The 13303-nt window shown below is 40.9% G+C and overlaps 1 protein-coding gene across 1 annotated transcript; it reads right to left on the reverse strand.

Annotated features, from left to right (window-relative positions):
- Nucleotides 1–81: 81 nt before the first annotated feature.
- npc1l1 (NPC1-like 1) lies at nucleotides 82–11166 on the reverse strand. Its single transcript, XM_068703955.1, has 21 exons — nucleotides 10957–11166; nucleotides 9933–10094; nucleotides 8868–9773; nucleotides 8413–8706; nucleotides 8060–8283; nucleotides 7846–7946; nucleotides 7574–7746; nucleotides 7278–7406; nucleotides 6779–6961; nucleotides 6565–6679; nucleotides 6177–6442; nucleotides 5501–5590; nucleotides 5214–5404; nucleotides 4008–4138; nucleotides 3784–3913; nucleotides 3637–3692; nucleotides 3399–3549; nucleotides 3001–3232; nucleotides 2269–2382; nucleotides 1452–1614; nucleotides 82–1347 (listed from the first exon to the last, which is right to left on the reverse strand). The coding sequence occupies exons 1-21, from the start codon at nucleotides 10996–10998 to the stop codon at nucleotides 1100–1102; spliced, it is 4101 nt and encodes a 1366-aa protein (XP_068560056.1). The 5' UTR covers nucleotides 10999–11166; the 3' UTR covers nucleotides 82–1099.
- Nucleotides 11167–13303: the final 2137 nt, after the last annotated feature.

Genomic DNA, 13303 nt, shown 5'->3' on the forward strand with positions numbered 1-13303 from the left:
GGTGGCATTGATGACCTAAAGAAACATACAATCCTATCAAAGGGATGCATTGTTAATAAAACAAAATTTGAAATACCCAAAAAGTTTGACACTTTCCTCATTTATTTTTATTTTTCATTTGTAAGTCATATCTGAATTTACTCATGCACAACCTCGCTCAAATGTAAAAAAAAAACCAACTGTTTCAGCCAAGACATTAAAGATCAGTTGTGACATGTATGTTGGATCAGGAGACAGTGAATGGTGGTGATATTTAGAGCAGGATGCCCTCGTGACCAGACAAATCCTTTGCCTCACAGAAAATGCAGATATAACGGAAATATATCTGCTATTAATAACTATAAATAGAAATCATTGCATTTAAGTGTCCACCGCTCGATTAGCTTGAAGCGTTTGCTAAATGCTGGAAGGGCAATAACAGGTGGTACATATAAAAACACATGCACATTCATATCTGCATAATTTATTTAATTACACAGCCAATTGACTTTTTGTCATTATTAAGAGTCTATTGTATGGAGGCTTGTTTTTAGTATCATAAATAAGTTACGATGATAAATGTTTAAACGTGTTTAATATTTTATCACTGATTGCACATTTTACAGCAATGCCACCTTAGTGCTATTAAAGAAACTATAATATGAGAAGCTGGAGTGTGTGTTCCTTTGAATTCACTCTTAACAGTGCTAATGTGAAGTATTCACACAAAAAAATGACATTCAATACAAAAAACACAAAATGACTAATTCAAAAACATTTGTCGACTTCCTGTCCCATATACTGCCACAATTGAACAATAACTGTAGTTGTAGCGCTTGTGAAGACAGACGTATAGTTTTGCACATTGTGACAGGGAGGTTGACTCTCATTGCAATAGCCCACTCTTCCATTGCTCAGAAATATTGCACAACTGTTTGTTGTTGACTTCAGTCCCACCGTCCCATTTCTGATTGAGGTACATAGTTAAGTTAATGATTTCCATACAGAGACAAACACATGACTCTTTGTTTGCGATCTCTGTCCTTTTCTGTGTCCATCCTTGTTTGGTTACAGAGGTATTCACTCATCAGAGCTTAAAAAACAGTTCTGTCATTGGTGCTCAGAAACGGACAATTCTCTCCTCTCTCTCCTCTCTCTCCTCCTGTTGGTTCTCCATATTTAGTGAAGGTCTGCGGGCGTCTGTGGGGGCCTTTGTGGAGTTTGAGTCTGGGACCTGTTTTATCTCATTGTCTTCATAGCTCATGTTATCATAGAGTTGTCTCATGCTGTTTTTCAGCTCCAGCTCCTGTTTGGCTTTTGCGTTCTCCTGCTGGAGCTGCAGCAACACTGCTTTATTCACACCAGGACCTGAGAAAACAAAACATCAAGATGTGAAAAATCCTGTTTTAACATACAGTAGTTCTTCAAGCCTTTTTGTTGCATACATAACCAAGCAGCTATAAAGTACATACCAAAGTAGCTGAGCAGCACAGGGAGGAATACGAGGCCGTGAGCCATCCCCAAAAGTGTAATGACAAGGTTTAATCGGAAGAAGAATATCTGAATGAGTTGTGCTTTGGCAAATGCCAGCACAAGGATGCCTGGCAGGTTGGTCATCGCAACACCAGCAAACACCTAACGAGTACAAAACAAATATATACATACATATAAAACAAATATATCACCTGTTTTTGTATGTGTATATTTATACAATCAACTGTGTGTCACTAAATGTGAATTTTGATCATGTCGTGACCCCTTCAATCCACTAGGGGTCTGTCTTCTTTGTCCCGGCTGCTATTTATCTTGCAGGATCTGGGTCGTCAGCTAATGAGCCACACCTGGGCCCGGTCTGGTTCTGGCTATAAAAACTCACCACCTTAACATAGAGTCCCTTCTCTTCCTTTGCTGCTGTTTGGTTTTGTGTCAGACATTTTCACACATCAAACTCTCATCATACTCATTACAGTCCATGGTTGTTATATTTATTGTTAGTTTATTACTTTTAACTCATCTGATTGCTCATTTTTGTTGTAGTGTGGAAGTCTGAAATCAGTAATGTAAGCATGTTTGGATGTGTGAAAATGTCTTCAGCAAACAAAAAAAAAGCAGCCAGGTTGGCAAAAGAGAGAAAGAATTTTTATAGCCAGAACCAAACCGGGCCCAGGTGGCTCATCAACTGACGACCCAGATCCTGCAAGACAAAGAGCTGCCAGGACGAAAACCACAGTGGATCAGAGGGGTCTTCACAGTGAGGGATTAACGGTGTCCACTTTAAAGTTCACTTACCGCACTGCCCATGTTGGCTGTAGCCTCCTTAGCTCTCTCTACATGAGTGCGCTTAGTGCTGAGTGCAAAAGATCTTGTCATATGAGACACAAACTCCACAGAGATTCCCACCGCCTGCAAAGAAAGAGAATATAAGTTTGTAAAGTAAGAAATTATCATAGAACTGAATGGTGATTAAATGGATTATAAACATATTGCCCTGCTAAAAACGAAGTATAACATCACAGATTGTCAACAGGAAATGGGGAAAATGTCCAGCAATTTAGTATTGCACTTTCATAAAGTTGGCAGACTCAAAAGAGACTAAAGATTAAAAAAGAATGGTCAAAATCAGAGCAGCAGAGACTAAAACATCCTCATTTTTAGTCTCTAGCATAGGTCCAGCTCAAAAACTACTGGATCCTACATTTCCCATAATGCAACTCAAAAGCATCTTTCACTAGGTAGGAACCTGGTGAACACCCACACTTTTCAAACTTCAAACCTCCAATTTGTAATGCAGGCTTTCTGTTATAAATCTGAAGTCTCCTAGCCCAAGTCAAGATAACCTCGTCACCATGACATCATCAGGGTTGTTTTTTTTCAACTTTAAAAAGCTCCTTTTAGAGAGAACGGAGACATTGTACAACTGTCCTCACTGGATGAGTAGTGCCCCTCATGACAAGCACAACAAGCTTGATTTGTAGAATCGGTGGAGTGCCTCTTTAATCCCCATCACAGACATGTTCTTACCGTGACCAGATTGATAAGGGCCACTGCGTTGTAATCTATGCCCCACAGTGTCATGACCCCAACGGTATCCACTGTGATCATGATGATGGTGATCAGGTTGAGCAGACCAGAGCGCAGATCCAAACCCAGCAGCAGACAGCATACTACAAAGGTCGGCAGCAGACACAAGGAGATGTTGAAGAGTCCCTCTGGCACAATCGTAAGGTACTGCTCATAAAATACATTAGTCACCCTGGGAGAAGGAGGGAAGAAAAATATTAGTCAGAAATGTCAGACTGCATACGATTAATGACAATCACCATGTCAATAATAAAAAGAGCCCACATAGTTGTAGAAGCAATACTGGTTCTTGTAGAGGAGGGAAGATTAGATGGAGTTCTGGAAGTAAAAGTACATACGTGTAAGGAAATACTTCAAAGTCAGGTGAGGTGCCTGGTATTTCTCTCATGCCCATTGTGATGTTGTGGGCCAGCTCTCTGGCCTTCAGCAGTGCAGCAGTAAACTCCTGAGAGTTGGTTAACGGTGAGTGGTAAGCCATGAACCGAGAGGCTAGGAACACGAGGAAGAAAAGGTTCACTTACTTCACCGTTTCCATTAAAAGATTAAAAGATCTTTGACTGCTTTAAGATGACTTACCTATAATTTCTCCACTCTGATCTTTCACCACAGCTTTGTCATAGGCTCCAAGACCACTGTGAAAAGGGTAGATAAGCAGTGAGAAAGTTGTTTTCATGCTCTATTGTTTTTGTGAATAATGTGCACATGTTCCACTAGCATACACACCCTTTGGGGCACTTCAGGTCAGGCCTGTTACCCAGGAAGTCAGGGAGGAAGCGATTGAATTCTTCCACATTGGGCCTGAGGACGCCATCTGAAGGAGTACTCATACACTTTAGGGGACAGAGGAAAGGAGCTGTTGAAACATGGAAACAGAGCAGGTGTTAATAAAAGAAGGGTAATGTCTTTCATTCACAGTAAAGAATGTGTATTAATGTGGTGATTCTCACATTCGCTTGCAGGACAGAACTTTCCAGCATTTGGTGTACCGAAGCCGTACAGACGACAACATCTGGATCCAGGGTTCAGCCAATCAATGAAATCATCCACCCAGGAGTTAGCAGGAACAGCCAAGTAGGATCTACAGATCACATCGTCAGTGGGTTAAGGAAGCCAGGAATATAAATGTCTTATTCTAGATCTTTCTTGTAACCAAATCCCACAAATAGAACAAAAACAACAGTGTATTTGTCCATCCATCAATACTTACTGAGACTGAGATGTAGATAATGTCTGTATAATAAAAATCAAGTTACAGTTGGCAGCTAATTAGCTTAGTTTATCATCAAGACTGGACACATGGGGAAACAACTAGCCACACAGACATGATGTTGTCGTCTTTTCATTTTGCTCTCGGCCAGAAAGCCAATAAGTGTATTGCTCTAAACTATTCTTTTACCTTTTGACAGTGACACTCACATTATTGAAGTTAACACCATTTGAGCTCATTTAAGCCAGCATTTGAAAACTAAACGTTAAATTGAATAGCCTATATATTCCTTATCCAGTTTTTTTATCCTTTCATCTTTCAATTTCATATGATTTTAGAATTCTGGCGAATTCCCACTTGATGAGAAGAACTTTACTGTTTGCCAGTAACAGTAAGTAACTGATAATGCCAATGATAAATTAGTTCCATAATCCCCTTCAAGTCATCTGTTGCTGATAGGATATCATACTGACAACAGTGTCACAGTGATCTCCAGGTAATATAATTCTCTACTGTAAGTGTTATCTGTTTAATACAGGCATAGATATGTACTCCTATGAATCAGCCTGGTCATAACCACAACATAATGGTTTGAATAAAACACAACCAGTAATTTTAGGTGATTTTTTTGGGTGTTTGCTCTCTGGCATGATCAGTTAGAAGCACCCTTTATCTGCTCAGTGGCGTTCATGTAACCAAGTTCATCATTAACTAATCTGATTGGCTAGTATGTAAGAGGTTGCTACTATGATATCAGCAGGGTCAAGGATCTGTCAGTGAAAAATACTAACGTGAAGGACAAAGGGAGAGAAACACTCTACACTGAACTGAGCAGAGGAACTGGCTGATGTACTATAGCTGAGCGGCCACATGTTAAGACCTTAGTAAAAAAAGGGTGCTTGTCTAAAAGCTTATCATCCATATTAAGAAAATTAACGAAACTCACAATTCAGGGTGGTTGGTGGCGTATTGGATCTTCTGGGTGAGTGAGAACTGATCGCAGCCCACACTAGAGCAGGTTGCATTCATGCCCGCCACAGTGGTGAAGTCAAAGCCCTTTTTTGTTACAAAATAAACAGGGACTCCAACTTCAAAGTATTTGTACAGATACTTGAAATAGTCCAGCATATAAGAGCCCTGCACCAAAAAACAGAATAATCTTTGTAAGGTTACACTGAAACAGGAGTGTGCAGGCATTCATTTATATGTATTTATGTAGCAGTGCTTACTGACCTGAGGCATAGCCAGCTCCTGATCCAAACCCACGGTCACATTAAACATGAGAAATATGGACCCACAGAACATGAAGATGAAAACCACCATCTGAAGAGAACACAGAGCAGAATGTCTTCAATAAATATCCAGTTAAAAGGCCTTGGTGCGTGATAAGCAAATCATTTTTTTTATAAGAGCATGAGCTTATGTTTAGTTTGTAGATTTTATGTCAATGCTAACTAATTAAAGCTGCTGTGTAGGATTTGGCGGCATCTATTGGTGAGGTAGGAAATCGCAACCAACTGAAACTTCTCCCGTGTGCCAAGCGTATAGGAGAACTACAGTGGCAGTCGCGAAAAATTAAAACTCGAAAATGGGAATGGCCTTCTAGAGCCAGTGTTTGGTTTATTCGCTCTGGGCTTCTGTAGAAACATGGCGGCCGGCCCTGCGAAGACGAACCGCTCTGTAGGTAGATATAAACAGCTCGTCCTAAGGATGTTTTCTTTAATGTATAACAATGATTATATACTAAAGAAAACATATTTATTTTATTATATTCCATATCTGTCAATAGATCCCCCTAAATGTTACACACTGGAACTTTAAAAGTACACCAGAGGTAACAGGTTGAAATTAACTGTTTTCTAAAGGATAATCTAATCTCATATTATAGTTTAAAGGTTAGTAGTTTTACCACTATGATCCTGGTGTAACCATGCAGTAGGACAGGGGCGTAGTATTTCCTCATGAGGGGCAGCAGGAAGCCCTCGCTTGGCTTGTTCGGACGCTGGGTTGACACTTTTACACAGCAGAGCAGTTCACAGCGGTTATTATCTTGACGCCGGGTGTCCAGGGACAGCAGGGCCACAAAGGCTGTCATCTGGAGTACGAAGTCCATGAGCACGGCCAGAGCAGCGTACAGAGCAAAGGACTTCACTGCTGGCATGGTGGACAAGGCCCCTTGGGTAGCAGAACAGACACAGTTAGAGATTAACGCATCAAACTCAATGGTCCCTTCTTACAAACTGTATGTGCACAGAATTGTATTGCTTTGATCATGTAGTTTGTGCAAAAGTTCCTACCTAGAAAGAAGCAGACAGACTCGGAGAGACTGCACAGGAGCATGCTGGGAGCTACGTTTCCAAGGACACGACCAATCTGCTCCTCTCTCTTCTCTCCGGGCCTCCGCACATCTCTCTGCGGAAAGGGATCGAAGGGTAACGTCACTAAAAATTATATACTTCTTTTACAGAGTCAGCAGCACTGGACATGCATTGTGCACACAAGTATACACACCTGGTACTCCAGAACAAAGATGAAGATGTTGTCAGCTCCAACAGCAAGCACCAGGAAAGGCACGACCTGCAGAATGACCAACGAGGAGGGGATGCCGATCCAGGAGTAGAAGCCCATAGAGGCCAGGACAGAACAGCCGACCACCAGTATCCCACCCAGACCCACCAGAAACTTGGAGTCCACCTTTAGTAGGCAGAGATAATAATCCAGATGCACATTCAACTCAGTGAACCCTTTCTCTGTACCATATATTTTGCTGTATCATGTTTTCTGTATTGTATAACTTCAAAGGTCACCATAACGATAAGCGCTATACAGCTGACCCAGCCATAAAACTGCAGTCTCTCCCTATTATGTATGTGATTAGTACTGCTTTATCAGTTTTACTTTCTTGGTGGAGGCTTAGCCAAAGTAGTGGACCAACCAACCGCAATTGGCAAAAAAAAAAAGCTGAGTAAAAGTGAAATATTGCATTATAATAAAAGCTCTGAAATCTCACCAGTATACGTTTCCATGAAGAGTACTCTCCTAGTGCCACAGAAATGTAAACAAAGATTACAGCATAGCTGATCATGAAGATGGGGATGTCCTCTGCTGTTGTCCGATTAATCTCATCCTCCAGAGACCTCTGTAGACCGAGGGGGAAACCAGAGACAGGAAAAGAATTAGGGGCTTAAAATAGAGAGGGTAGAGAGGAGGAAAGAACTTAACATGCCCCTTAAAAAGCTGTGACAGCAGAAAAATGCAGAGTTGTGAATGTTTTTGTTATGTGCCAGATTCCATATTCTACTGCACCTCTGCCATGTATGCAAAGGTGAAGTTGGCCGCTGGGTTCTTCTGGTAGGCCTGGACAATTTTAAGAAACTCTGTCTCCCACTGCATTGCCACTTTGTACTTGGGGTTGTCACGAGCGTAGTTGTTGAGGGAGAAGGTCATGATGAAAGCCTCGGCATTGGTGAAGTCGTCATCTGGCAAAAGCAAGAAGAATGATGTTCAAGTGAGCCGCCCTTTTTGTGTTTATTGTAGAGCTGTTTTGTGTGTAGACGATGGTGCCGGAAGTTACTCACCCTCATAGCCTCCCACAGCCAGAAAGGAGAAGACAGGGGCTCCGTAATCAGCCATGCAGCTCATACGTAAATCAGTGATGTCTTGGAAGGACAGGGGAGAGCTTGAGAAGCGATGGAAGAAGAAAGGGGAAAGTTGTGTTCAAGTTCCTGAGCAATCACAGATCGATCAGTGTTTTTCCTTTTTGATTTGAAAGTCTGTTTGATGAATCCTTACTTGAGGCAGTAGATTAAGTGGTCTCTCCAGTCCACCTCTTTGGTCACTCCCAGCTCTGTCATGTTCACCTTAGCATTAATGTTGTCCAGGCTGTTCTGGAAGTACTGTGGCAAGCTGTTGACTGCACAGTCTGTCAGGGAGGAGTTGGATGGGTTCAGTGGTGCGAAACACACATCCTTGAGACTCGCTGTGCGGTTCAGATCCTCTGACCAGAACTCAATGTTCTAAAGAGGGCATAGAAGAGGCATCAATGTGTTAAAATCATTACTGTTGACTATTAAATCAAGGTGGTATACTTTCGTTGTGTAGTGTCTACACATGGTTAATGTCAATTTGGATTCTGGTCTCTTTACCCGGATTTGTGTCTGGAGCTCCAGGAGCTCAATGATGAGATCTTTGGATATAAGCCCGCTGAAGTTCTGCGGTCCAAACAGCAAAGAGTCGTAAATGTGGACTTTTCTGCCCGGAGCAGTCAAGATCAGCTGGTTAGTCCTGAAGAAAGGGTCAAAGTGTGAGTCGTGGAAGTCTTTCTCCTGGCGAGCGCGGCTGTTTGGGGCAGACCACAGCTCGACTGGGTCAGTGGTGAGCTGAATGGACTTGAGGCCAGCAGAGAAAACGGCCACGACTACAGCTGACAGCAGCAGCACCTTGAATAAAGATAAAATATTAACATATTAATACCATCTGGCTGACAACCTTTTTTAGACAGCAAAAGTTACACAGTCTTTAAACAAAGCAGATGTCTGTATCAATGCCTGATATTATGTGTTCTACGTTTGCTGGTTAAAAGTACTTTGGGTAAACTAACCGTGAGAGGATAAGTGGCCATGAGGGTTCCCCAATGGCGAAACTCTAAGCTTAGGAAAGCTTGAGCAGCCATGCTGTTCCTGTCAGCACAAGTCACCTCTGACGGATCAATGACTTGCTGAGTCACATCGTTACTGTTCTGGTCTTTGCCTTTCCCCTTTCCTTTCTCTTCGTCCTTTTTTTTCTGAGACCTCACCAAGTAAGACACAGAGAGGTAGAAAATGAAGGCAAACATCAGGAGACAAAGCAAGATGATAGAAATCACGAGGAATCCGTCTGTCCCCAACAGTCTGAAGGGGCCAGGCGGCACTGGAGGAGGCGGCATCCTCGGGCACGACTCTTGGCAGTCCTGGCAGGAGCAGGCCTGACCTCCGGATGATGTGGTCTCGTTACACTTCAGAGCACGTCCATTGTAGGGAATCACACCCTTGGGTAGTCCCTCAGTGTCTCCCTGTTTTATCAGCTGGAAGTCGATGTCCAGTGGAGCCAGGCCGTTACTGGAGTCTCCCTGGAAGTCATACCAGCGTTGTGGGTTGCACAGCTTGGCACCATACCGACCACACATGGTGGCGATGGCGAAGCCTCCTGTGGCGGGGATCCTGACATTTTTGCAGGACTGGAAGGAGCCGTCTGCGAAGGCGGTGCTTAGGAACGCCTGGTAAGCTACCACGGCCTCCCTCGTCATGTTATTGCTAGTGACGTTCATCACCTTTGTGACTTTTACTATCTGGCTCTGGTCAGGGCTGCAGGTGTTGATGCAATGCAGGTGGGCAAAGTTCTCAGCACAGGAAGGGCAGCGGACCAGCACCGCCTTGGACAGGGTCAGACTCATTTCCAGGGACGACAGCTGTTTAATGGAGCAGCAGGCGTAAGTGTTGTCCTCTCCATGGTCCAAGATGGGACACACCTGCAGCGAGAACAAGAGCGGTTTAATAAACTGACAGACTCAAACGCACTTTGAAAATGTTTTTATAAGAATAGACAAAAATAACTTAAGAATAAACCTACTCAACCAGGTTTTATTCAATCCTGTTCTTCACTAAAACGCTAAGCAGGATCTACAGACCTCTTTGAGCTTCCTGTAGTGTTGCCCTGTGAGTGCTCGGGCACGGCTGTAGTTTAAACAGGGGACAATAGGAGTGAGTAGAGATCCTCCTACTGACGGGTTACGACCACACTCCTCATAGAAGGCGCAGTAGCCCGGCTCATGTTGGGCCTCTGACAGCGCCTGCACAGAAGAAGGATTTATCAAAGAAGGGGAAATCACATTGTGCTGTAGGTAATTGAAGAAGAAGGCACACTTGTGATAATTCGAGACATCTCAACTCTTTAAATGTTATATTATAATTTTTAAGTATTTTCACGTACTCTACTTTGCAAGTATCTCCATGTTTTAAAAATAAACACTGTAGTCATACAATAACCATGAATAAAAAGTTGAGTGACTCGTGACTTTAGTGCTATGGGGTTACTGTGTGGTGCCATGGCAGCTTCTCAATGACATCTTGCAAGACAAATAAAACGAAAAATGTTCAAGTATGTTCAAGTTCAAATATGTTGCGTATGTTGAGGGTTATTACACCCACGATGCACATTTGTGGCCACAGGAGAAGATAACAACATCCAAAAATCAATTACAAATTGATAATTAATTTTCATATTAAAGTAAGTCTTGCATGATATTCTTTGCATATAGTTACATTTTTAATTTATAAACTAGTAAAAAAGACATTTTATCTGAAGAAATATTCATATAACAGACTCTAGGTCTTCGTTAGAGAACACTTCTCTAACCTTTGCTTTGAATCAAAGACGTGACAATACACTTGACTACCAGTTTTGCTTTGGACTTTATGGCTCTTTACTGCTGAAACAAATTCAACCGTAGTCATTTTAATGAATACCAACATATATTCCTCTACTTTTCAATCCTGGTCCCAGATCATATCCTAGTTAAGACCTATAAAATGTTGTGAAAACAAAGCAATGTGAAGTTATTATGCTGTTGACTGAAACAAGTGTACAGTGTTGAGAATACAGTTACACAACTTAGTCACAGGTTCCTAAGAAAAATGACCAGACCAACTTACCACACAAGACAGAAAAGTGATCAGGGCTGCAACACGGAACATGATTCCAGATTTTTTCAGCACCGGAAGAGTCAGGCCCCACAAGTACAGTATGTAATTGAGTGTATATAAATCACTTCTGCCCTGTTGGACAATACATCAGACAAAGTAAGACAGTAAGAGACAGTCTCTCCTATCTGTCCGCCCATCCAACAGTGTTAGTATCGGGGAAGGAGAAACATCATGACATACAGGGTCATCAGTCCTGTGATGTCACACCTTTCTTATCTGGTCTGATGCGGCGGCTGGCCAATCACAGCTATGGATGACTAAATTCCTGTCTGATAATTAACATGGGGGAAATTTCGATAGGGTTGCTTGGGAGATCCAAAGCAGCAGTGAGAAACTACAACCGCACCCAGTTCTTCACTTTACTCACGCCACTTTTGGTCCGTTGAAGACACATACACACATTTGGTTGACCTAAAAAAGATCTGTTCACTGAATGTGATCTTTAGACCATCATCTGAGTGACACTGGTGTGTGCAGGCTGATCTGTAATGTACAGAGAGAGGACTACATCTGCTAATGTCCCAACAAGACATTTTTTAATCACTTTTTGTATGAACATCTTACAATAAACCCAGTGACATGAGCAGGCTTTAATTCCAAGTCAACATGACTAATCGCGTTCTTGATCACATCCCACAATATCTGATCAACTTTTTAATTGTGTTGTTAACACATGTCAAGGACATGGCTGAGATAAGACTTTCAACCAAGACTCCACGATCATGTCGCAGGTGCATCAGAACTATCAGGGCGAAGGTGCATGAGGATTTCAATGTCTGATAAACAGAGATGGTAAAAAAGACAAGAAGAAATGGGGCAGATATGGTGATGTTCTTTGTTCTTTCTCATGCTGATAAGTCACGACAGCACATTGAATTTTGTAACTTGGCCAAAAACTGCCCACTATTCATATCAAAAGGTATAAAATCATGTGATTTATCAGCATTATTAATAAAATGTAACAGTGGCTGTGCAGCGCTGAAATTATTTTTTAATTAATTAATTTATTACTTTGAAAAAGTACTTGCTTTTTATAATTACAGTGTTTTACCTCTGTGAATAAATCAATTTATATTGTTATTTGTTGATCTATTTATCCTTTTATTCCCACTGTCTTATTATCATGTTTGAATAACCCTGAGAGGTACTGGCACCCAGTCTTTATGAGTGCCTATCTCCACATATGCAAGGGACTCTGCCCATTCATAAAATAGTTTTACAAAATTCAATAATCATCTGCCTTTCTGGAAGAAATAACTTCCTGGCAAATCCCAAAATCCAGTGCTGAGGCTAGATTTGAATGTGTGCTTCTGCGTTTTGGGCTTCAGCGTAAACAGTAAGGTCTTGATTACAAAGCCTACATATACTGTATAGGCTTTAAATGTACAAAAATAGATTTTATGAAGAATAATTAAATATTCAAGAACAGACAACAGCATCAACAGATGTATTATATATGCAAAGATTTGCATACAACATTCCTGTTTTGTTAGTAATAAACCTTTTTTAATTGAGCACCATAATACCAAGGAATTAAGAGTCACTAACCAGTTGTTGAAGAGAGGAAACAAAACAAAAAGATTTGAGGGAAAGCTTTTTATGTTGAACTGCTCATCTGAATTATCTGACAAAAATAATTCAGGAGTTTTACAGGAACAACTGATTAGCGCAAAAAATGTGATAAACTTTTCAGTTAATTAAAATACAACGCAAAGATTATCATCAACAATCTCAACAAAAACGCAACATTTTTAAGATACCTTTTGAATGTAGTATTTATTCTCTACCTTGATAATGTTACATTTCTGTTGAGGCTGTCAAAGAAATAGTGATTGAAAGTTACTGTAATTTTTTGTGTTCTGTTGTGATGGTGTATCTGATCGCATTGTATTATACAATTTTTCTATTGTTGTTCCCATTTTCCCAAATACATTAATAAAGGATTACAAACATGTGCAGTACTGCATACAGTTAATACATGTAATACATTAGTTGATTATTATATTTTTTGGAAAACATTATACTTTTGTTGCACTATATTCATCTTATCACTAACATTGCATAGAATAATGTATTGGAAAGCATATGATCATGTTCATAAAACATGATACAGTTGTTAATTTAAACCAACACCAGTCACATTACAGTACATATTACATTTTTTTGTATGTTTGTTTTTTTAGTTGTTTCTGTGTGTGTGTGTTTTAACACTGAAATGAAAAATAACTACTTTACTCAATAAGAACTTTTATATAAATAATACAAATATTCTACTTTCATTGAAATGCATATTTGT

This window comes from Cebidichthys violaceus, unplaced genomic scaffold (assembly GCF_023349555.1).
Source record: "Cebidichthys violaceus isolate CVI_PGR_0920_01 unplaced genomic scaffold, fCebVio1.0.p SCAF_9, whole genome shotgun sequence".
In the NCBI taxonomy this organism is placed as follows: domain Eukaryota; kingdom Metazoa; phylum Chordata; class Actinopteri; order Perciformes; family Stichaeidae; genus Cebidichthys; species Cebidichthys violaceus.